The sequence below is a fragment of the Salvelinus alpinus genome, chromosome 22 (assembly GCF_045679555.1).
Source record: "Salvelinus alpinus chromosome 22, SLU_Salpinus.1, whole genome shotgun sequence".
Taxonomy (NCBI): domain Eukaryota; kingdom Metazoa; phylum Chordata; class Actinopteri; order Salmoniformes; family Salmonidae; genus Salvelinus; species Salvelinus alpinus.
This window is the reverse complement of record NC_092107.1, coordinates 7,550,107-7,575,036: the sequence shown is the minus strand read 5'-3', so window position 1 is coordinate 7,575,036 and position 24,930 is coordinate 7,550,107. Positions and strand designations below refer to the sequence as shown.

Genomic DNA, 24,930 nt, shown 5'->3' with positions numbered 1-24,930 from the left:
GAGGAGAGGAGCGGGTTAGGTAGAGGAAGAGAGCAGAGGGTGGGAGGAGAGGAGCAGGTTAGGTAGAGGAGGAGAGCAGAGGGTGGGAGGAGAAGAGCAGGTTAGGTAGAGGAAGAGAGCAGAGGGTGGGAGGAGAGGAGGGGGTTAGGTAGAGGAAGAGAGCAGAGGGTGGGAGGAGAGGAGCGGGTTAGGTAGAGGAAGAGAGCAGAGGGTGGGAGGAGAGGAGCAGGTTAGGTAGAGGAGCGGGTTAGGTAGAGGAAGAGAGCAGAGGGTGGGAGGAGAGGAGCGGGTTAGGTAGAGGAAGAGAGCAGAGGGTGGGAGGAGAGGAGCAGGTTAGGTAGAGGAGCGGGTTAGGTAGAGGAAGAGAGCAGAGGGTGGGAGGAGAGGAGCGGGTTAGGTAGAGGAAGAGAGCAGAGGGTGGGAGGAGAGGAGCAGGTTAGGTAGAGGAAGAGAGCAGAGGGTGGGAGGAGAGGAGCAGGTTAGGTAGAGGAAGAGAGCAGAGGGTGGGAGGAGAGGAGCGGGTTAGGTAGAGGAAGAGAGCAGAGGGTGGGAGGAGAGGAGCAGGTTAGGTAGAGGAAGAGAGCAGAGGGTGGGAGGAGAGGAGCAGGTTAGGTAGAGGAAGAGAGCAGAGGGTGGGAGTAGAGGAGCAGGTTAGGTAGAGGAAGAGAGCAGAGGGTGGGAGGAGAGGAGGGGGTTAGGTAGAGGAAGAGAGCAGAGGGTGGGAGGAGAGGAGCAGGTTAGGTAGAGGAAGAGAGCAGAGGGTGGGAGGAGAGGAGGAGGTTAGGTAGAGGAAGAGAGCAGAGGGTGGGAGGAGAGGAGCGGGTTAGGTAGAGGAAGAGAGCAGAGAGTGGGAGGAGAGGAGCAGGTTAGGTAGAGGAAGAGAGCAGAGGGTGGGAGGAGAGGAGCAGGTTAGGTAGAGGAAGAGAGCAGAGGGTGGGAGGAGAGGAGCAGGTTAGGTAGAGGAAGAGAGCAGAAGGTGGGAGGAGAGGAGCGGGTTAGGTAGAGGAAGAGAGCAGAGGGTGGGAGGAGAGGAGCAGGTTAGGTAGAGGAGGAGAGCAGAGGGTGGGAGGAGAAGAGCAGGTTAGGTAGAGGAAGAGAGCAGAGGGTGGGAGGAGAGGAGGGGGTTAGGTAGAGGAAGAGAGCAGAGAGCAGAGGGTGGGAGGAGAGGAGCGGGTTAGGTAGAGGAAGAGAGCAGAGGGTGGGAGGAGAGGAGGGGGTTAGGTAGAGGAAGAGAGCAGAGGGTGGGAGGAGAGGAGCGGGTTAGGTAGAGGAAGAGAGCAGAGGGTGGGAGGAGAGGAGAAGGTTAGGTAGAGGAAGAGAGCAGAGGGTGGGAGGAGAGGAGCGGGTTAGGTAGAGGAAGAGAGCAGAGGGTGGGAGGAGAGGAGCAGGTTAGGTAGAGGAAGAGAGCAGAGGGTGGGAGGAGAGGAGGGGCTTAGGTAGAGGAAGAGAGCAGAGAGCAGAGGGTTGGAGGAGAGGAGCGGGTTAGGTAGAGGAAGAGAGCAGAGGGTGGGAGGAGAGGAGCAGGTTAGGTAGAGGAAGAGAGCAGAGGGTGGGAGGAGAGGAGCAGGTTAGGTAGAGGAAGAGAGCAGAGGGTGGGAGGAGAGGAGGGGCTTAGGTAGAGGAAGAGAGCAGAGAGCAGAGGGTGGGAGGAGAGGAGCAGGTTAGGTAGAGGAAGAGAGCAGAGGGTGGGAGGAGAGGAGCGGGTTAGGTAGAGGAAGAGAGCAGAGGGTGGGAGGAGAGGAGCAGGTTAGGTAGAGGAAGAGAGCAGAGGGTGGGAGGAGAGGAGCGGGTTAGGTAGAGGAAGAGAGCAGAGGGTGGGAGGAGAGGAGCAGGTTAGGTAGAGGAAGAGAGCAGAGGGTGGGAGGAGAGGAGCAGGTTAGGTAGAGGAAGAGAGCAGAGGGTGGGAGGAGAGGAGGGGGTTAGGTAGAGGAAGAGAGCAGAGAGCAGAGGGTGGGAGGAGAGGAGCGGGTTAGGTAGAGGAAGAGAGCAGAGGGTGGGAGGAGAGGAGCAGGTTAGGTAGAGGAAGAGAGCAGAGGGTGGGAGGAGAGGAGCGGGTTAGGTAGAGGAAGAGAGCAGAGGGTGGGAGGAGAGGAGCAGGTTAGGTAGAGGAAGAGAGCAGAGGGTGGGAGGAGAGGAGCAGGTTAGGTAGAGGAAGAGAGCAGAGGGTGGGAGGAGAGGAGCAGGTTAGGTAGAGGAAGAGAGCAGAGGGTGGGAGGAGAGGAGGGGGTTAGGTAGAGGAAGAGAGCAGAGAGCAGAGGGTGGGAGGAGAGGAGCGGGTTAGGTAGAGGAAGAGAGCAGAGGGTGGGAGGAGAGGAGCAGGTTAGGTAGAGGAAGAGAGCAGAGGGTGGGAGGAGAGGAGCGGGTTAGGTAGAGGAAGAGAGCAGAGGGTGGGAGGAGAGGAGCAGGTTAGGTAGAGGAAGAGAGCAGAGGGTGGGAGGAGAGGAGCAGGTTAGGTAGAGGAAGAGAGCAGAGGGTGGGAGGAGAGGAGGGGGTTAGGTAGAGGAAGAGAGCAGAGGGTGGGAGGAGAGGAGCAGGTTAGGTAGAGGAAGAGAGCAGAGGGTGGGAGGAGAGGAGCAGGTTAGGTAGAGGAAGAGAGCAGAGGGTGGGAGGAGAGGAGCAGGTTAGGTAGAGGAAGAGAGCAGAGGGTGGGAGGAGAGGAGCAGGTTAGGTAGAGGAAGAGAGCAGAGGGTGGGAGGAGAGGAGCAGGTTAGGTAGAGGAAGAGAGCAGAGGGTGGGAGGAGAGGAGCGGGTTAGGTAGAGGAAGAGAGCAGAGGGTGGGAGGAGAGGAGCAGGTTAGGTAGAGGAAGAGAGCAGAGGGTGGGAGGAGAGGAGCAGGTTAGGTAGAGGAAGAGAGCAGAGGGTGGGAGGAGAGGAGGGGGTTAGGTAGAGAAAGAGAGCAGAGAGCAGAGGGTGGGAGGAGAGGAGCGGGTTAGGTAGAGGAAGAGAGCAGAGGGTGGGAGGAGAGGAGCAGGTTAGGTAGAGGAAGAGAGCAGAGGGTGGGAGGAGAGGAGGGGGTTAGGTAGAGGAAGAGAGCAGAGGGTGGGAGGAGAGGAGCAGGTTAGGTAGAGGAAGAGAGCAGAGGGTGGGAGGAGAGGAGCAGGTTAGGTAGAGGAAGAGAGCAGAGGGTGGGAGGAGAGGAGGGGGTTAGGTAGAGGAAGAGAGCAGAGGGTGGGAGGAGAGGAGGGGGTTAGGTAGAGGAAGAGAGCAGAGGGTGAGAGATAAGGAGAGGAGGAGAGGTGTTAAGTTCCTCACCATCCGGTTGATCCTGACAAAGTCCTCAGGCTTGTTGGCCCAGGGAGGCAGCTCTACATCACACACCATGCTGCCGTCCTCCCTCTGGCCCAGGTGGTAACCATTACTGTTACCAAACATCTCTGGCAGGTAGTAGAATTCTGGAATCAACTCCTGTTGGAAACAGGCATTACCACATTATTATACACATGTTATTGATAGGTCATTACACACATGTTGTTATACCACATTATTACACATTTAATTACACATGGCAGGTAGTAGAACTGGAATCAACAAGGGTCGGGGAGATGTAAGGAAAGTAAATGGACTGTGTACGTGTGTAACTTCCAGGGGAAATTTAATACAAGCCAAATAAACAGCAGGCCATGGGTGTTGAGAGGTGCTGTAACAGGTATTTCAGTGGTGTGTGTGTGTGTGTGTGTGTGTGTGTGTGTGTGTGTGTGTGTGTGTGTGTGTGTGTGTGTGTGTGTGTGTGTGTGTGTGTGTGTGTGTGTGTGTGTGTGTGTGTGTGTGTGTGTGTGTGTGTGTGTGTGTGTGTGTCAGTGCAGGGCTGTGGTGATGGGGTCAGGACCTCGGCACAGAGAGGAAGAAAGAAACTCCCATGATCCTCCCTGGTGTGATTCCAGAGAGAATAAACAACTAGCTGACACAGGAGACACCCTTAAGCCCAGTGGTCACCAACCTTTTCTGAGTCAAGATCACTTTCGGAGTCAAAACACAAGCTGAGATCCACCACTCTTATACATTTTTAAAACGTAATTTTTTTTTATCCTCGGTGCCAAATAAAAACAGTTCTCAAGGGATGAGGTTTGTGCAGTAGGACCTAATCTAATATCACAGCATATTGGCTATGCTTGGCCTGCCAGTATTGTTTCTTCTTAGATTATATTATATTTCAAAACTCGAGCTAGATAAAAAAAATAGATCAGTTCTTACGGACAGCTGAGCATACATTTAAATAATTCGCTTTTTTATTTTACCCAACTAATGGTACCTGCAACTGATGGTCAGGCTCAGCGGAGGGAGGCTGAGCAGAGAGAGGGGACACTATCTTCCACCTGATGACGAAACTCGAAAAGCACTGCATTATTTCTGCCTCATGCACAAATTCATGTTGTTGTTCCTATGACCAGAGAAAGTGAAATATTCCTCGACATTAAAATAGACGAGCCACTAATAATGAAAACACAGGCCTATCGATACACTTGGCTACTCATTCATTTCAGCTGCAGTGCTGATTGTAGCGCGAGTGGAAGTAGTGAGAAGCGCGTTTTATGATTTTGCAAAAAGTTGAATAAAAACAGTGTTGGCCGTGTTGAATAAAAACTTAAACATGAACTCACTCATTAAAAAAGCAGCTCTTTGCTGTATCCCTTGACAGTATTTAGTTTTCTGATAATGGTTTTAAAAGTTATGAAATATGGAAGCTGCAGGCACAGTGATTTGAGCTACCCGACTGGTCAGTAGTAGGCACACTTGATTTAGCTCTCCAGGTCTGCCGGGTAGACCAAATCAAATGGTTCGAAATGGGAACAGTTTGCCTACCCGGCCTGCAGGGCAGCTGAATCAAATACACCTACCGCCAACAGCGAAAAAAGGTGTGCAAGGATTTACCGTTGGAGATCGACTAGGAATGCCTTAAAGATCACGATCGACCGGTTGGTGACCACTGCTTCAGCCTATCACAGAGTCCCCTTTCCTCCCCTTCTCTTCTCTCTCTCTGACAGATGCCTCTGTAAATTGTAAATTGGACCATGTGCACAACAGGAATGTGGCGTCTCCCTCCTCTCTCTGTCAGAGCCCTCATTAGAAAACCATTAAAACCATTTAAACTCTGTCTAGGCCTGTGTGTATCAGGAGGTGTATGTGTTGTGTGTCAGGTGTGTGTGTCAGGTGTGTGTGCATGTGTGTGGGTCAGTGTGTGTGTGTGTGTGTGTGTGTGTGTGTGTGTGTGTGTGTGTGTGTGTGTGTGTGTGTGTGTGTGTGTGTGTGTGTGTGTGTGTGTGTGTGTGTGTGTGTGTGTGTGTGTGTGTGTGTGTGTGTGTGTGTGTGTGTGTGTGTGTGTCAGCGACTGTGTCTGTGTGTGTCTAAAATGTGCTGGGCCTCCTAGCTGGTTCAGTGCTAGTATGAGTACTGATTTATGAAAGCAGTGTTTGTCGTGTTCTGTGATGCTGTTGGTTTTTACCAGGCCTATGGGAGTTTGACCAGGCCTGTTGCCTATGGGAGGATAACTACAGGAGGGTAACAGGCAGGGTTTAGTGAAGAAGCTGGCATGACAGGAAACACTCCAATAAAACACGAGTCTGGTGTTGGTCACATTTCACCCTTTGACTGACCACAACATTGGAGGCTGTTCCCATCCCCCCTCCCTCTCTCTCCCCTCCCTCGCCTATCTCTCTCTTTATTTATCTATTTCTCTCTCTCTCTCCCTCTGTCTCTGTCTCCCTCCTTACTCTCTCTATTTGTAAACTTCCCTGTCATAACTCAGCACCAAGCCATTAGAGCTAACAGCTCCCCTGGCAGCCATTAATACAGCAACAGCCTGTTAATGGGCTTAACAAGTCAATCACACAGCCTCCATAGATAGCTATCTATGGAGCCTGTTCGCTATCTATGGAGCCTGTCAGCTAACAGCCTCCATAGCATTAGCTATATTAAATGCTGCTGGGTCCCTTCAGGTGACACACTGGCAGTGTTACTGGGACTGTTGACTACTCACAGACAAGTCTGCCTCACCCTCTTTCACTCACACACACACACACACACACACACACACACACACACACACACACACACACACACACACACACACACACACACACACACACACACACACACACACACACACACACACACACACACACACACACACACACACACACACACACACACACACACACACACACGGATGAGCAACACTTAAAACATGTATTGTGAAGGGGAGGAGGGTGGAATGAGTGGAGGGGGGGATGCTGGTACGAGGTCTCTCGACATTGACTTGCTCTTGTAGGTGGTCAGCTCAACGCTGTTAAGGCCCCCCTCCCACTCCCCCCGGTCCTGTACTCTTTGTCATTATGTAGGTAACACTTTGTGTATGTAGGTAACTGTGTGTACATACGTAAAACTGTGTGTATGTAGGTAGAACTCTGTGTATGTAGGGAGAACTCTGGCTGGGCTGGGCCACTCAAGGGCATTCAGAGAATTGTCCCGAAGCCACTCCTGCGCTGTCTTGGCTGTGTGCTAGGGTCGCTGTCCTGTTGGAAGGTGATCCTTCGCCCCAGTCTGAGGTCCTGAGCAGGTTTTCATTAAGGATCTCTTTCCCTCTGTCCTGACTAGTCTTCCAGTCCCTGCCACTGAAAAACATCCCCACAGCATGATGCTGCCACCACCATGCTTCACCTTAGGGATCGAGCCTGGTTTCCTCCAGACGTGACACTTGGCATTCAGGCCAAAGAGTTCAATCTTGGTTTCATCAGAGCAGAGAATCTTGTTTCTCATGGAGTCCTTTAGGTGCCTTTTGGCTGTCATGTGCCTTTTACTGAGGAGTGGCTTCAGTCTGGCCACTCTACCATAAAGGCCTGATTGGTGGAGTGCTGCAGAGATGGTTGTCCTTCTGGAAGGTTCTCCCGACACAATTCTGTCTCGGAGCTCTACGGACAATTCCTTCAACCTCATGGCTTGGTTTTTGCTCTGATATGCACTGTCAACTGTGGGATCTTATGTAGACAGGTGTGTGCCTTTCCAAATAATGTCCAATCAATTGAATTTCTCACAGGTGGACTCCAATCAAGTTGTATAAACATCTCAAGGAGGATCAATTTCGAGTCTCATAGAAAAGGGTCTGAATACCTGTGTGTGTAGGTAGAACTGAGCGTATGTAGGTAGAACTGAGTGTGTGTGGGTAGAACTGAAAGTGTGTGGGTAGAACTGAGTGTGTGTGGGTAGAACTGAGTGTGTAGGTAGAACTGAGTGTGTGTGGGTAGAACTGAGTGTGTGTGGGTAGAACTGAGTGTGTGTGGGTAGAACTGAGTGTGTGTGGGTAGAACTGAGTGTGTGTGGGTAGAACTGAGTGTGTAGGTAGAACTGAGTGTGTGTAGGTAGAACTGAGTGTGTGTAGGTAGAACTGAGTGTGTGTGGGTAGAACTGAGTGTGTGTGGGTAGAACTGAAAGTGTGTAGGTAGAACTGAGTGTGTGTAGGTAGAACTGAGTGTGTAGGTAGAACTGAGTGTGTGTAGGTAGAACTGAGCGTATGTAGGTAGAACTGAGCGTATGTAGGTAGAACTGAGCGTGTGTGGGTAGAACTGAGTGTGTAGGTAGAACTGAGTGTGTGTGGGTAGAACTGAGTGTGTGTGGGTAGAACTGAGTGTGTGTGGGTAGAACTGAGTGTGTGTAGGTAGAACTGAGTGTGTGTAGGTAGAACTGAGTGTGTGTAGGTAGAACTGAGTGTGTGTGGGTAGAACTGAAAGTGTGTAGGTAGAACTGAGTGTGTGTAGGTAGAACTGAGTGTGTGTAGGTAGAACTGAGTGTGTAGGTAGAACTGAGTGTGTGTAGGTAGAACTGAGCGTGTGTAGGTAGAACTGAGTGTGTGTAGGTAGAACTGAGTGTGTGTGGGTAGAACTGAAAGTGTGTAGGTAGAACTGAGTGTGTGTGGGTAGAACTGAGTGTGTAGGTAGAACTGAGTGTGTGTGGGTAGAACTGAGTGTGTAGGTAGAACTGAGTGCGTAGGTAGAACTGAGTGTGTGTGGGTAGAACTGAGTGTGTAGCTAGAACTGAGTGTATGTAGGTAGAACTGAGTGTATGTAGGTAGAACTGAGTGTGTGTAGGTAGAACTGAGTGTGTGTAGGTTGAACTGAGTGTGTGTAGTTTGAACTGAGTGTGTGTAGGTTGAACTGAGTGTGTGTAGTTTGAACTGAGTGTGTGTAGTTTGAACTGAGTGTGTGTAGTTTGAACTGAGTGTGTGTAGTTTGAACTGAGTGTGTGTAGTTTGAACTGAGTGTGTGTAGTTTGAACTGAGTGTGTGTAGTTTGAACTGAGTGTGTGTAGTTTGAACTGAGTGTGTGTAGTTTGAACTGAGTGTGTGTAGTTTGAACTGAGTGTGTGTAGTTTGAACTGAGTGTGTGTAGTTTGAACTGAGTGTGTGTAGTTTGAACTGAGTGTGTGTAGTTTGAACTGAGTGTGTGTAGTTTGAACTGAGTGTGTGTAGTTTGAACTGAGTGTGTGTAGTTTGAACTGAGTGTGTGTAGTTTGAACTGAGTGTGTAGGTAAAACAATTTAGCAGAATAATGAAACACAGCTGCTGTTGTAATATCTTGTCACTCTCTCCTTCGTGCTGATAGACCAGCAGCCATGTTCTGTGTGTTTCAACAGACAGACAGATAGACATACAAGTAGTTTAAAGTAGCATGTATTTGTTAACAGGGCATGTTATCTGGTGTGCTGCTCTCTCCCTTTCCACCACAAGCCGAGCCCAGGAAAAGCCCTGTCCAGACATAAAACACTACATTTTAAATAGCTTTTGTCATTAATGCTTTATTAATTGCCTGGGGCAACACTAACCCGACGTGGGGTGTTCTAGAAATATCTGACACTTTGAGGTCAGAGCTGTTCCCGCTGTGTTATAGAGTGGCTGTGGTGGTTCAGCGTTCCTCTGGCTGCATCCCAAATGGCACCCCATTCTCTATATAGTGCACTACTTTGGACCAGGACCCATAGGGAGCCATTTGGGACACATCCTCTGACTGCTCCTCTGAGGAAGGAGAGGATTTCTTTCTTTCTTTCTTTGTCTTCAGCCTTTGTTCACATACAGTACAGCACTCCTTTGTTTTTAAAGTAATGTTTTATTTTTATATAAGCGATAAATCAAGTATGTATTTGTAAGTGCTTTAGTTATTCACTGTGTACCATGTCTCTGTTCCTCAGAGTTTGAGCACAGTGTTATTTATAATTCATGGTATATGTTTTATTGTGACGTTTCCTTCTGGGTTGAATACCGATGAATAGGGAATGCATCAGACCCACTGTAGATACAGAGTATTTTACACTGAGCAGAGGGTGTTTCATGGACACACACCCACGCACCCACACACACACGCACAGACACACACACACAGCGACACAAAGACACACACCTTGACGTCTGAGGTGTCTCTCTGGCAGTGCCTCCAGGAGCGGGTGATGGCTGAGAAGGTCCGGTCTGGATGGTCAAACTTGTTGTTGTTAGCATTCAGGAAGAACGTGGTGAAAGGTTCCTGCAAGAAAAAACATGCATACATTTTACGTTGAGCAAAGGATGTTTCATGCACACACAAACACACACAAATATCAGAACACAGATAACACCACCATACCAAACCATACTGTCAGTGAACTAGATTTTCTATTGCATGTTCAGAATGAATAGTTTCTGCTCCCCTAAGGAGAGCTAATGGCTGAATTCTACTGGTTGTGACAGAGATAAGGGCAATGAGAATCTCTTATTGGAACCCTAGATGCGGTAAAGAGGTCAATGGAACGCAGACTGTGGGGGATCGAAGAAGGATGCCAGATTGGTGCACATTCGACAAATCTGATCTAACAAAGTGAATATTTGTCAAATCCGTCATGAATTGTCATGTATTGTCACAGGCCCACAATGTAAATTACTAAAGTCCGATTTTGGCTGCATAACATTTAGAAGTACACAAAACACATATAAACAATAGCCTAAATGTAGAATAATTTTGGCATTTCCATTGTTTGGGTTGAGTTCCACTGAGTTCTTTATCAATGATGTGTTTCTGTGTCTGTATATATCTGATGTTCCTGTGCCAGACTAGCGTCCGTCCGTCCGTCCGTCTGTCTGTCTGTCCTCCCCTACTGTACATTACCCACAATGCCTTAGGGAGTATTAATTACTGTGCTTCTTGGTAGCCGGGAGCGACGGTGCTAATTTGCTGATACTGTATGTGGTGTTCCCAGTCTGAGATGGAGACAGTGTTCTGATGGAGGGATGTAGGGAGTAGAGGGGGAGAGGAGGGGGAGAGTGGCAGGCAAAGGGAGGACAGGGGGTGCTACTAACTCCCCATCAAGCTTTCTCCAATTAACGAGCTGCTTAACATATCAGATATGGACAAACCCCAGGAGGGGTAACCCTATATCTCACAATTTAGATTCCACTGGTATTTACTAAACACTAGGTGGTATCAATGCTTTCAACTGTGTGGACTGTGTGACTCAATATCTATCTAACTTACTGTACTAGCTGCCATTTAGAAAATGTTATTTTGGATAAAAAGTGACTAACGTCTGTCTCCACAAGTCTAAAATCAGATAGAAAGTGTAGAAATTATAATGAACCTATATATTTGTTTGATCAACCACCCCTTTTCTAGGTACAGGGAATAGGGTATTGGGTGGATGGGGTACAGAGTACGTACTATCCTGAGCAGCCAGAGCAGGGTGGAGTTAGCGGTGGAGTAGTGGGTGTTGTAGTGATATGGGGGTGTCTGGTCCTCTTCCCAGGTCTCATAGCGCTCTGCATAGAACACTGCACGCTTCGGGTTCAACGCTCCGATTGGCTGAGGGAGAAACAGAAGTTACTACATACAGAAGATATGATGTTCAGTATATAACTGATTTTAAAGACTTAGCAGACAGACAGCTCCTAGATCAGGGTTGTCAAACACAAGGCCCCCGAACCAAATGAGACAATTTAATATGGCCCGCCATGTTGTCATGGTAGAAAAAGGCCACAGGAGTTTAGTAAGGCCTGCTATTGACATTACAGTAATTACGTACCTAGAAAATGGATAAAACAAGAAATATATGACTTTACAACCCAAATGTTGACCATTGAAAGCATAATTCATACTTCCACCATAACACAGGAACAGAAGCCAAGTCAATATTACACTCTGGGTCCCAGACTCTCTGTATTACGCCAAGACTCATTCTGGGTCACAAATAGCAACCCATTCCCAATATAGCACACTACCTTTGGGTAATAGGATGCCACTAACTATGTGGGTAATATGATGCCATTTGTGACGCGCCCTACGCCAGCCAATATTATGACACTGAGACTCACTCTGGGTCCCAAGCCTTTGCTTTCTCATGTGTTTCTAAGACAATCTAATTAGCCATTAAAATACATGTCCTGGAGGATAAATGGTTTTCTCTGCCTTCTCAATCACCCTGGCCAACAGGCAGCCATTGAAGGTATATTGGCAGTCAATGTTAATACACTCAGTGCTATTGGTCAGTGGGGGAGGGTGTGTATCCGTGTCTCGGATTGACCACAGGAATCATGGGAAATCTATCCCAACAAAGCCCTTGATTCAGACCAGCTGCAGCTAGTGGAGAAACCAACGACTAAAAATAAAATAACTTTAATATCAAATCATTGACTGTGCCGTTACTCCAGTATTCCCGTGACTAGAGTTATGAGAGTGTTACAACACAAAAAGCTGCTTTCCAAATGACATTAAATTCCCTATATAGTGCACTAGTTTTGACCAGAAGGCCCTGGACATATAGTGCATAGGCTTCCATATGAGATGCAGCCAGACTTTCTCATCATCTTCATTATGTCCCAACAGCCCATAGATCCCTCTATGTGGCACAGAACACATGGCATTAGTAGGAATGACTAGCGCTCAACTCTCTCACTCCAAACCAACTGGTCACGTCTGGTTTCCTTCTACGTTCCTTTCTTTCCTCTCCAACGTAATGACCGTCCACATCGATGTTAGCACGATGAGAGAGAATGAAAGAGAAGTTTATTGAGATCTGCTGAGATTTACAGGGTGATAATAGGCTGTCATGTGACGTCTGGGGCCAGCTGTGATTGGGCTGTGGGCTACAGGAAGTCAGACATGCTGGTAAACATCCAGGAGGAACCAGGCTGGTCTCAGTCATCTTAGCCCAATCATAGTTGCAGCTGGACAGCTCAGACAGATAATAGGACAGACTGGGTTTCAACCCGGTTCTGACAACCAGCTAACATGTCCCACAGCTAACACAGTCTCACAGCTAACACGGTCTCACAGCTAACACGGTCTCACAGCTAACACGGCTTCACAGCTAACACGGCTTCACAGCTAACACGGCTTCACAGCTAACACGGCTTCACAGCTAACACGGTCTCACAGCTAACACGGTCTCACAGCTAACATGTCTTCAGAGCTAACATGGCTTCATAGCTAACATGGTCTCAATGCTAACATGGTCTCAATGTTAACATGGTCTCACAGCTAATGTGGTCTCACAGCTAACATGGTCTCACAGCTAACATGGTCTCATAGCTAACATGGTCTCACAGCTAACACGGTCCCACAGCTAACACGGTCTAACAGGTAACATGGCTTCACAGCTAACATGGTCTCACAGCTAACATGGTCTCACAGCTAACATGGCTTCAGAGCTAACATGGCTTCACAGCTAACATGGTTTCACAGCTAACATGGTTTCATAGCTAACATGGTCTCAATGCTAACATGGTCTCAATGCTAACATGGTCTCAATGCTAACATGGTCTCAATGCTAACATGGTCTCACAGCTAACATGGTCTCACAGCTAACATGGTCTCACAGCTAACATGGCTTCACAGCTAACATGGCCTCACAGCTAACGTGGACTCAATGCTAATGTGGTCTAATTGCTAACGTGGTCTCACAGCTCACGTGGTCTCACAGCTCACGTGGTCTCACAGCTCACGTGGTCTCACAGCTCACGTGGTCTCACAGCTCACGTGGTCTCACAGCTCACGTGGTCTCACAGCTCACGTGGTCTCATAGCTCACGTGGTCTCATAGCTAACGTGGCTTCACAGCTTTATTATTATTTAAAAAACATTTTTTAATTGTATTTTACCCCCTTTTTCTCCCCAATTTCAATCTTGTCTCATCGCTGCAACTCCCCAACGGGCTCGGGAGATGAAGGCTCGGGAGATGAAGGTTGAGTCATGCATCCTCCAAAACATTACCCGCCAAACCGCGCTTCTTAACACCCGCCCGCTTAACCCGGAAGCCAGCCGCACCAATGTTTCGAAGGAAACACTGTTCAACTGATGACTGCACCCACCCGGGCCAGCCACCAGGAGTCACTATAGTGCGATGAGCTAAGTAAAGACCCCCTGGCCAAAACCTCCCCTAATCCGGACGACGCTGGGCCAATTGTGCACCACCCTATGGGACTCCCGATCACAGCCAGTTGTGATACAGCCTGGGATCGAACCCGGGTCTGTAGTGACGCCTCCAGCACTGCGATGCAGTGCCTTAGACTGCTGTGCCATTTGGGAGGTCATAGCTAACATGGTTTCACAGCTAATATGGTCTCACAGCTAATATGGTCTCACAGCTAACATGGTCTCATAGCTAACATGGTCTCACAGCTAACATGGTCTCACAGCTAACACGGTGTCACAGCTAACATGGTCTCATAGCTAACATGGTCTCATAGCTAACACGGTCTCACAGCTAACATGGTCTCATAGCTAACATGGTCTCACAGCTAACATGGTCTCACAGCTAACACGGTGTCACAGCTAACATGGTCTCATAGCTAACATGGTCTCACAGCTAACATGGTCTCACAGCTAACACGGTGTCACAGCTAACATGGTCTCATAGCTAACATGGTCTCATAGCTAACACGGTCTCACAGCTAACATGGTCTCACAGCTAACATGGTCTCACAGCTAACATGGTCTCATAGCTAACCTGTTCTGTACCCAATCTTCAAGGAGAATAGATTAAAAGGGAAGTGTGTAGCTCTCATAGTCGATAAACTGTATATTGACAACCAAATGTTCCGAGACACAGATTGCTCACTCCATGGCTATTCTAAAAATTACAAAGTTCTCATAGCGGAGTCGAATAATGGAACGCCAAATAGTAGCCATGGTAGGGAATGTAATAATAATTGTAAAAAATAGATAGAAAAGCAATAAAATTAAACAATTGTTAAATGAACTACAACTACACTATACCATTCAAGATAGGGAATGTTTTAAAATAATTATTTAAATTTCGATTTATTGTATTTTATAAAGGGATAAGACGGCATTAGAAGAAAGGATAACTAGTAAAATAATACTTAAAATATAACGAATTGGAACACAAAAGTACTCAATCAACATGGTGGAGATACAAAACACAGCAAACAGAAGACATAGAAGGCACAGTACATGGGTATGTGTGGATGTATTGTGATGAAAGGGGCGGTGTGTGTTTTTTGTGTTTGGAAAAGTGTGGTGTTAAGTGAGTGAGAAAGGAAATGGTTGCATATCCCAGAACCAATGTGTGTCTGTGAGCAGGGGTTGCGAGAGAGAGCTTTCAATTTTGTGCGGATGAGGGATACATTTTAAAATAAATTATACATTATTTATTTATTTATTGTCCTATCGTGATGGAACGATCCCCAAGCCTATACCCTAGACACCCACCTAAGCGACCCATACACTAAAGTCCTTATCTGTTTTATGGGCATACTGTAAGTTGCCTATTTGCAGCCAAAACAGAAAGAGGAATGTGGATAGAGACCTACTAGAGCAGCACAGTCCCTTCAAGATTCTGAGCCTGCCTGGCAGGGTTGGTCCTACAAAGCCAGAGCCCCCTGATGGAAGAGCATAATATACAAGGACATTCTCAAAGCTGCTAATGAGAACCTTTACGACCTTGTAGGTAGCCGTTGTGGCTCCCGGTGGGGTATCCCCACCCAGGTAGTGGCAGTGCTGGCAACACTAGCTGCAGTAACCCATGGGAAGCTGCAGTAACCCATGGGAAGGGGGTCACACTCGGACAATCAGAGAGGGGGCATATTATTGTGACCCTGGTTGCACAAAATAATCAAAGGTCTGACTGCACAGAGACGCTTGGGAAAATGGTCACAACGAGGGACCAGTGTGTGTGTGTTTCAGGGGAAGGTGGTGTAGCCGATCTCCATCACCTAGGACTTGACAATGGTGAAATCTCCCAATTTTTGCCAATTTTGCATGCTTTCTCAAACAGTTGTAACTGTATATGCATTCGTAAATCAAGTCCTTTTTTGAGTTGGTGCTCTGGGATGTAACAACAGTTGAGCATCTGAGCTTATAGTTGATTGTGGGAAAAGGGGTTGAGAGAGAGAGTGTGTGTGTGTGTGTGTGTGTGTGTGTGTGTGTGTGTGTGTGTGTGTGTGTGTGTGTGTGTGTGTGTGTGTGTGTGTGTGTGTGTGTGTGTGTGTGTGTGTGTGTGTGTGTGTGTGTGTGTGTGTGTGTGTGTATCCCACATCTGTTGCTAGGGGTAAGAATGTTAGAGGCAATATAGGATGAATCACAATAATTGTTTGTTAATATAGTAATTGCTTGACAAAAATGTAATGCAATGGCAATCCTGGTTATAGGTAATAATCCTTTGATTGAACTGTCAACATTATTAGCCATATTAATTGTTAATGATGGAAATAAAGATATATATCGTTTTTTAATAGCTATATATAAAGCAAATTGAGGGGAGAGCATTGGAAATGCTTTTAGCGGTGGATCTGCTTCTGTTCTGTGGTGTGGCACCGTGTGCTCTTTTCAAAGGATGGGTCCTGGCCTCTCGGGGGCCCTAGTGATCCGGGGGGACGGGGGTGGCCTGCTGGTCACTGGGATGACAACCCAACTTGGGATGGGGAGGGGCTTTAGAGGGTGTAATAGTGGAGAACAATTGGAGGGTTACTTAGTTGCAATGCAAATATCATGGACACTCAATTACTATGGTACTTTTTAATGGTTTGGACACACCTACTCATTCAAGGGTTTTTCTTTATTTTTACAATTGTCTACATTGTAGAACAGTGAAGACATCAAAACTATATACATATGGAATCATGTAGTAACCCAAAAATTGTTAAACAAATCAAAATATGTTCGATTTTAGATTTTTCTGCCATATTGATTGTTAATGATGGAAATTAAGATATATATAGTTTTTTTAATAGCTATATATAAAGCAAATTGAGGTGAGAGCATTGGAAATGATTTTAGTGGTTGCCTTGATGACAGCTTTGCACACTCTTGGCATTCTCTCAACCAGCTTCATGAGGTAGTCACCTGGAATGCATTTTAATTAACAGGTGTGTCTTGTTAAAAGTACATTTGTACCTAGATAACTTTGCTACAATGTGGTATTTTATTGATTTCTTGACATAAACACACTTTAAAGCAACCAGGCATGTCAAGTGTGTTGATTGTACTAACAACTCATTTGCTTAAGGTTAATTGACGGAACTATCAATGCTAATGTTGGATGCTAATGTTAGCAAGCTAAAGTGCTAAAATAGATACTAGGTGGGAGATGGGGATATAGGGCCCTGGTCAAAAGTTGTGCACTACAGTACATAGGGAATAGGGTGCCATATGGGACCCCCTTCCATGGCTGGTTAGTGGAGTAGAATAGTGACAACAAACCGTATCCTCTACCATTCCTTTAACACACAGTAATCACCAGCTATCTATTATCAGGTGATTATGTAAATACAGGACATGATAAGGAGACAATAAAAACAAGTGCTTTAGACAGCTCTGCATTTAGCTCCTTCTGTGTTCACTCCCATAAATAACACCTGACCTAGTGATACCTACCTCCACCACCAAACAAGACATGATCAAACCTAGCTGCTGGATTATAGGGCTGTCACATGCTACACTAGATAAACCACTCATCACATGTAATTAGGATCATTCTCTGACTGCAGAGAGTAGAGACCCCAAAGTGGAGGATCCAAGAGGAGTGTGTGTGTGTGTGTGTTTGTTTGTGAGTGTGTGAAACACAGAGAAAGAGAGAGTTCTGCAGTTCTTGTGGTAATATCTAGGCTAACTCCCAAGGAGACACACATACGGCATTTTATATTTCAAAAGAAATGACATCATAGTACAGTGCAGGAAGAGTCACACTTGTTTTCTCTCTGGGCTTGTCAGAAGAAGCATCTTGAACAGCTACAATCTAGTTCTTCAGAGTTCTTCGTTCGGGTGGTTTCTCTCAAGGTATAGGTTTTCTGAAGTTCGGTAGCAGTCTATAAAACACTGATACAGTAAAGGGTGATATGCACGACTAGCACCACTAAGGTTAGCTACATTGCTAACCTTTGCTATGACATAAACAAACTTTTCAGCAAAAACTTTTGTTAACTCTTTTAAAAACATCAGGATTTGCTACTAGTAACTAAGCAGAGAAGGCAAATTAATATAACGTCACATTGTTAAATACCCTATAGTAGACCCTGCTTACGCAAGTGAAAGGAGGGAGTAGTATATAGTAGGGACCCTTCCCTTTTTCCACCATTCTAAAATGGTGCCAACAGACAGGGCTGCCTCGCTTCTGGTCCTTAGGAAACTTTGCAGTATTTTGTTTTTTAATGTATTATTTCTTACATTGTTAGCCCGGAAAATCTTAAGTGTTATTACATACAGCCGAGAAGAACTATTGGATATCAGAGCAGCGTCAATTTACCAACACTACGACCAGGAATATGACTTTTCCGAAGCGGATCCTTTGTCCGCACCACCCAGGGCATTCCAGAGGCCGACCCAAAACAACACCGCCGGATGAGAGGGAGTCGGAGCGGTCTTCTAGTCAGACTTCGGATGCGCGCACACCACCCACTGCTTCCGAGTATATACTCACTAATGTCCAGTCCCTGAATAACAAAGTTAGTTATGACCTAGAGGCCAGAGAGGGAGTATACGGAACAGTACCCCCTCCCCGACACGCGGCTCCAGCCACAGGACGGTGTCAAAGGCGACGAACTCGGGGATCAGGAGCGGACTGGTCACCCCTGCTGATGAGCAGGAACCTATCACACCAGCTGAGGCGCAGGAACCTATCACACCAGCTGAGGCACGGGAACCTGTCGAGTCAGCTGGGGCCCGGGAACCTGATAGACCGGCTGAGGCAGGGGAGCCTGGCGATCCGGCTGAGGCATGAGAACCTGACGAGCCAGTGGAAGCAGGGGAGCCTGGCGATCCGGCGAATGCATGAAAGCCTGACGAGCCGGTGGATGCAGAGGAACCTGCCGATCCGGCGGAGGCATGAAAGCCCGACAAGCTGGCTGAGGCAGGGGAGCCTGGCGATCCGTCAGAGGCATGAAAGCCCGATTAGGCAGAGGAGCCTGGCGATCCGGCAGAGGCATGAAAGCCCGATGAGGCAGGGGAGCCTGGCGATCCGGCAGAGACATGAGAGCCTGTGGCGGTTCCCGGACCCGACGTAATTTACTCGGACAAAAAAAACACACTACTTGATGCTTCCCTTAGGTGAGGTGTTATTCTGTAACGATGTGCGCTGAGTATCAGGAAATTCTGGGAGTGAGTGTTTAAAAAAATAAATGAAACAAACACGTAACACAAACAGCGCACCGACATGAAAACAGAGTCAATAACACCTGAGGAAAGAACCAAGGGGAGTGACAGATATAGGGAAGATAATCAAGGAGGTGATGTTGTCCAGGTGAGTGTCATGACGCGCTGGTGCACGAGACGATGGTGACATGTATGCAGGATAATCAGCAGCCTGATGACCTAGAGGCCGTAGAGCGAGTATACGTGACAACCATATATTCTGAGGCTGCATTTATTGTAGCTGGGGATTTTAACAAAGCAAAATGTAGAAAAAGGCTACCTAAATTCTATCAGCATATCGACTGTAGCACTCGTGCTGGAAAAACACTATTATTCTAACTTCCGTGATGCAAAGGCCTTCCCCTGCCTTCCTTTCGGCAAATCTGACCACGACTCAATTTTGCTCCTCCCTTCCTATAGGCAGAAACTCAAACAGGAAGTACCCAGTGCTAAGGACTATTCAACGCTGGTCTGACCAATCGGAATCCACGCTTCAAGATTGTTTTGATCACGCGGACTGGGATATGTTCCCGGTAGCCTCAGAGAATAATATTGACGTATACGCTGATTTGGTGAATGAGTTTATAAGGAAGTGTACAGGAGATGCTGTACCCACTGTGACTATTAAAACCTACCCTAACCAGAAACCGTAGATAGATGGCAGCATTCGCGCAAAACTGAAAGCGCATACCACCGCATTTAACCATGGCAAGTGACTGGGAATATGGCAGAATATAAACAGAGTAGTCATTCCCTCCGCAAGGCAATCTGACAAGCTAAATGTCAGTATAGAGACAAAGTGGAGTCGCAATTCAACGGCTCAGACACAAGACGTATATGGCAGGGTCTACAGACAATCACGGACTATAAAAGGAAAACCAACCACGTCGCGGACACCAACGTCTTGCTTCCAGACAAACTAAACACCTTCTTTGCCCGCTTCGAGGAAAATACAGTGCCACCGACACGGCCCGCTACCAAGGACAGTGGGCTCTCCTTCTCCATGGCCGACTTGAGTAAGCCATTTAAACGTGTTAACCCTCGCAAGGCTGCCGGCCCAGACGGCATCCCTAGCCACGTCCTCAGAGCATGCACAGACCAGCTGGCTGGTGTGTTTACGGACATATTGAATCTCTCCCTATCCCAGTCCCCACATGCTTCAAGATGGCCACCATTGTTCCTGTACCCAAGAATGCAAAGGTAACTGAACTAAATGACTATCGCCCCGTAGCACTCACTTCTGTCATCATGAAGTGCTTTGAGAGTCTAGTCAAGGATCATATCATCTGCACCTTACCGGTCACCCTAGACCCACTTCAATTTGCTTACCGCCCCAATAGGTCCACAGACTATGCAATCGCCATCACATTGCACACCTCTCTATCCCATCTGGACAATAACTATGTAAGAATGCTGTTCATTGACTACAGCTCAGCATTCAACACCATAGCACCATAGAACCATAGTACCCATAGTACCCTCCAAGCTCACCATTAAGCTTGAGACCCTGAATCTCAACCCCGTCCTGTGCAATTGGGTCCTGGACTTCCTGACGGGCTGCCCCCAGGTGGTGAAGGTAGGAAACAACATCTCCACTTTGCTGATCCTCAACATTGGGGCCCCACAAGGGTGCATGCTCAGCCCCCTCCTGTACTCCCTGTTCACCCATTACTGCGTGGCAATGCACGCCTCCAACTCAATCATCAGGTTTGCAGACGACACAACAGTAGTAGGCTTGATTACCAACAACGACAAGACAGCCTACTGGGAGGAGGTGAGGGCTCTCGGAGTGTGGTGTCAGGAAAATAACCTCTCACTCAACGTCAACAAAACAAAGGAGATGATTGTGGACTTCAGGAAAGAGCAGAGGGAGCACCCCCCTATCCACATCGACGGGACAGCAGTGGAGAAGGTGGAAAGTTTTAAAGTTCCTCGGCGTACATATCACTGACAAACTGAAATGGTTCTTCCACATAGACAGTGTGGTGAAGAAGGTGCAACAGCGCCTCTGCAACCTCAGTAGGCTGAAGAAATTTGGCTTGTCACATAAAACCCTCACAAACCCTTACAGATGCACAATTGAGAGCATCCTGTCGGGCTGTATCACCGCCTGGTACAGCAAATGCACCGGTCCCAACCGCAGGGCTCTCCAGAGGGTGGTGTGGTCTGCACAACGCATCACTGGGGGCAAACTACCCCAAACTATTACTTTAATAATGTTTACATATCTTGCATTACTCATCTCATATGTATATACTGTATTCTATGTTATCTATTGCATCTTAGCCTATGCCGCTCTGACATTGCTCATCCATATATTTATATGTTCTTATTCCATTCCTTACTTAGATTTGTGTGTATTAAGCATTTGTTGTGGAATTGTTAGATATTACTTGTTAGATATTGCTGCACTGTCAGAACTAGAAGCACAAGCATTTCGCTACACTCATAATAACATCTGCTAACCATGTGTACGTGACCAATAAAATTTGATTTGATTTGAAATAAATGTTTTGCCCCGTCAATATACACACAATACCCCATAATGATGAAGTGAAAACAGGTTTTTAGAAATGTTTGCAAATGTATTAAAAATGTAAAACAGAAATACCTTATTTACATAAGTATCCAGACCCTTTGCTATGAGAAATTGAGCTCAAGTGCAACCTGTTTCCATTGATCATCCTTGAGATGTTTCTACAACTTGATTGGAATCCACCTGTGGTAAATTCAATTGATTGGACATGATTTGGAATGGCACACACCTGTCTATATAAGGTCCTACAGTTGACAGTGCATGTCAGAGCAAAAACCAAGCCATGAGGTCGAAGGAATTGGCCGTAAAAGCTCTGAGACAGGATTGTGTCGAGGCACAGATCTGGGGAAGGGTACCGAAAAATTTGGGAACACAGTGGCCTCCATCATTCTTAAATGGACGAAGTTTGGAACCACCAATACTCTTCCTAGAGCTGGCTGCCTGGCCAAACTGAGCAATCGGGTGAGAAGGGCCTTGGTCAGGGACGTGACTAAGAACCCGATGGTCACTCTGAAAGAGTTCCTCTGTGGGGATTGGAGAACCTTCCAGAAGGACAACCATCTCTGCAGCACTCCACCAATTAGGCCTTTATGGTAGAGTGGCCAGACGGAAGCCACTCCTCAGTCAAAAACACATGACAGCCCGCTTGGAGTTTGCCAAAAGGCACCTAAAAAACAAAAAAAACACAGATCTGGGGAAGGACCATGAGAAACAAGATTTTCTGGTCTGATGAAACCAAGATTGAACTCTTTTTCCTGAATACCAAGCATCACGTCTGGAGGAAACCTGGAGCAAATTTTAAAAAACCTGGAGCAAATTCCTAAAAACCTGTTTTCGCTTTGTCATTATGGGGTATTATGTTTAGATTGCTGAGGCAAACAATTAGAATAAGGCTGTAACGTAACAAAATGTGGAAAAGTCAAGGGGTCTGAATACTTTCTGAAGGCACTGTATATATGCACACATATGTGCACACTAGAGTCCTGTGTGGCTCAGTTGGTAGAGCATGGTGCTTGCAATGCCAGAGTTGTGGGTTTGATTCCCACAGGCGACCAGTATGAAAAAGTCCGCTAAATGACCTAAATGTAAATATAATTTCTCTTCCAAGTGAGCTAGCTTTCTTGGAGCCATCGAAAACGTGAAGGGCTCTGGTTCATAAGGCCGCGGGTCCGAAGACCTGTATGGACATGCTCCCTCTCCGTTTCATAACAGTAGCTAGGAGGTAAAGTAGATCAGGTACATATGTCTGCTGTCACGTCACAGCTTTGGCTGTTTCTCCCTGAGAGAAGTTTTGACAGAGTCACATCACATCACTTCCTATCAGAAACACACAAAAACAGGTAGAACAACAGCCATGATAAACCTCTAGATTGTTAAGCAGAACACGCTCAGTATGCCTTCATATAGGATTATCAGCGTTTCCACTCCATCAACTAACAGCTATGAGGAGATGAGCTTCCCTTTCCCATCAACCACCTGTCAGTCACCAGGAAATAATCATTAAAACCTAATGAACCGCTCCACCACACCACTGTACCGCTGACATGGAGGGTGTGTGTGTATGGTTGTGTGTGTTTGTGTGTGCCCTGTGATCTGACAGTAGGAATGCTCCACTGTGGCCCTGAGGCAGAGAACACTCTGTTCAGTTGGATTTAACACGGATGACTGGCTGGCTGATCAGCAGGTAAATTGCAGGTGTGTGAGATGATTAAGTGGCGTATCATCCAGGAGCTAAAGGACATTTAGCCTGCTGGTACTGGCACCCACTTCCTGATTGGTAGTCACGTGACCCCATGGTGTGAGCAGCTGAGTCAGAGGACAAAATATCACGGGATGGTGCTTCCCAAATGGAACCGTATTCCCTACATAGTGCACTACTTTTGACCAGCACCCTATAGGGCTCTGGTCAAAAGTAGAGCACTATATAGGAAAGAGGGTGCCATTTGGGACGTACAGATGTTTTAGTGGTTTGGTGGTTTTACATGACTCCGTTCAGAACACTTACAGTCTCTCTCTCTCCGAGTTCCTCCCTATTTCCTCTCTCCCCTGCTCTTTGTCTAATCTGATTATATGTGTGAGAACTCAAGCCCCTTCATTCAAGTTCAGTTCGCTTGCTGGTACGTCTGGAGGTAGGAGCCCTGGGGTTGGAGATGTGTGTGAGCCCTGGGGTTCCAAGGACAACTGTCAGGAGAGAGAGGCCTGTGAACTCAAGGTAATGAAGGCAGCTCAGCCTGTAAACAGCATGGGAGGATGTCACTGGAATACATTACAATACATAACTGTCTCCACAGGCCAGAGGGCTCGGGCTCTCTCTCTCACACACACGCACACACACACCTGGCTGTGTACAAACTGAATCTGCCACAGGGTTACATTAGCTAAAACGACAGCAGGAAGACACAGGAAAGTTGTGTGTCTTACTGTAGACCTGCTGCCAGAGCGAACACTGGATTATACTGGATCACCAACAGGGCTGAGTAGAAATATTCACACAGTGACTTTATAGACTGGCTGGGTGAAACTGCTATGAACCAGGTGGAGAGGAGACTACCCTTACAGACATCTGTTAGGAGGGAAGTGTATTCACTGACATTATCAGTACACATACCTACCAGGGTGCTTTGGTTGGGGTTATTTCTTGTTTTCATCAGTTCAGCAACCTCTCTCATTTCCATACCCTCCTTCCCCCCCTTCCTGCTTTTCCTTCCCTCCCTGCCTACCTGCCACCCTGCTTGTCCCTCTGCTTCCTCCCTAGCAAACACTTGTCTGGGATCTGAGGTGAAAATGTATAAAAAAACATTTGTGAAAACGGAGCTCAGAGAGAGTCAGGGAGTCGGCACTTTGAGGAAGAGCGGGAACGGGGGAAAGAGGGTGTGACAAAGTGAGAGAGAAGGAAAGCTCAGACAGGAATGCGATTGTTTTCAGGTCAGTGAGTCTGTGAGTTGAGAGAGCGAGAGAGAGCGAGAGAGAGCGCTGCTAGGAAGTTAAACAGGGCCAGAAGCCCTCATCATACAGACACTTTAAAGTCTCCTACAGTTAATAGTCGAGGACAGTACCATGCCAAACAGAGCAAAGACACTAGAACATTCAGTTTATGTGCTGAGGCGATACAGTACCAAACAGAGCAGAGACACTTGGGATGTTAAACTATCAGCTCCTTCTCTATATTCCAGCGCTGGGTTCAGACTGAGCACTTAATGTCTGCATTATGATGTCTGCATTATTTACCAGTCAAGATGCCTTTCTCTTCCAGCCTGCATGTGCCTTAATATGGAAATCCCTCTGCCGACTGAGACCCTCACCCCTCCTGTCCTTACCCCTCCTCCCCAATTTCCCCCACCGTTCCTCTCCTTCCCCCTCTCCTCCAGTCTCACCCAGGGTGTATCACAGAATGACAGTACCTTGGAGAGATCTCTGAAGTTGCCCGGCAGGGTGAGGTCCAGCTCCTCGGACTCATAGTTGGTGAGAACCCAGGGAAACACCGGGTACTGGTTCAGATCATTGTAGGTCCTCCCTACAGACCGACAGACAGACAGAGAGAGAGACAGACAGAGATCTGTTAGAGAAGTTCTGTGAGAGGAAAGAGGGGATGAGGTGGGGCGGGGGAGGATGTGTGAGACTGCAGGGCGCAGGGGAGAACTGCGGGGTACACACGAGGCTTAGGTTACTTTGGGGACCCAGCATGCAACATTCCAGTAGAGCATTCCATCAGACTCCTTTCAGGCCAGCTTCCTGTTTCTGACAGACTAACTTCCTGTCTGGGAGGGTGACACCACCGCTAAAATAGTCCTCACTCTGCTCT

General features: G+C 47.3%; 1 protein-coding gene across 4 annotated transcripts in view; it reads right to left on the bottom strand.

The window, feature by feature from the left end:
- The window catches only part of LOC139548896 (neurobeachin-like), a 354,477-nt gene that overhangs the window by 30,663 nt on the left and 298,884 nt on the right, over positions 1-24,930 (bottom strand). For all 4 annotated transcript variants that reach the window (XM_071358831.1, XM_071358832.1, XM_071358833.1 and 1 more), the window contains 4 exons: positions 24,530-24,642; positions 10,671-10,811; positions 9,384-9,503; positions 3,253-3,405 (listed from right to left, as the gene is read on the bottom strand). In XM_071358831.1, the coding sequence (XP_071214932.1) occupies positions 3,253-3,405; positions 9,384-9,503; positions 10,671-10,811; positions 24,530-24,642 (527 nt within the window). The remainder of the gene's footprint in view (positions 1-3,252; positions 3,406-9,383; positions 9,504-10,670; positions 10,812-24,529; positions 24,643-24,930) is intronic.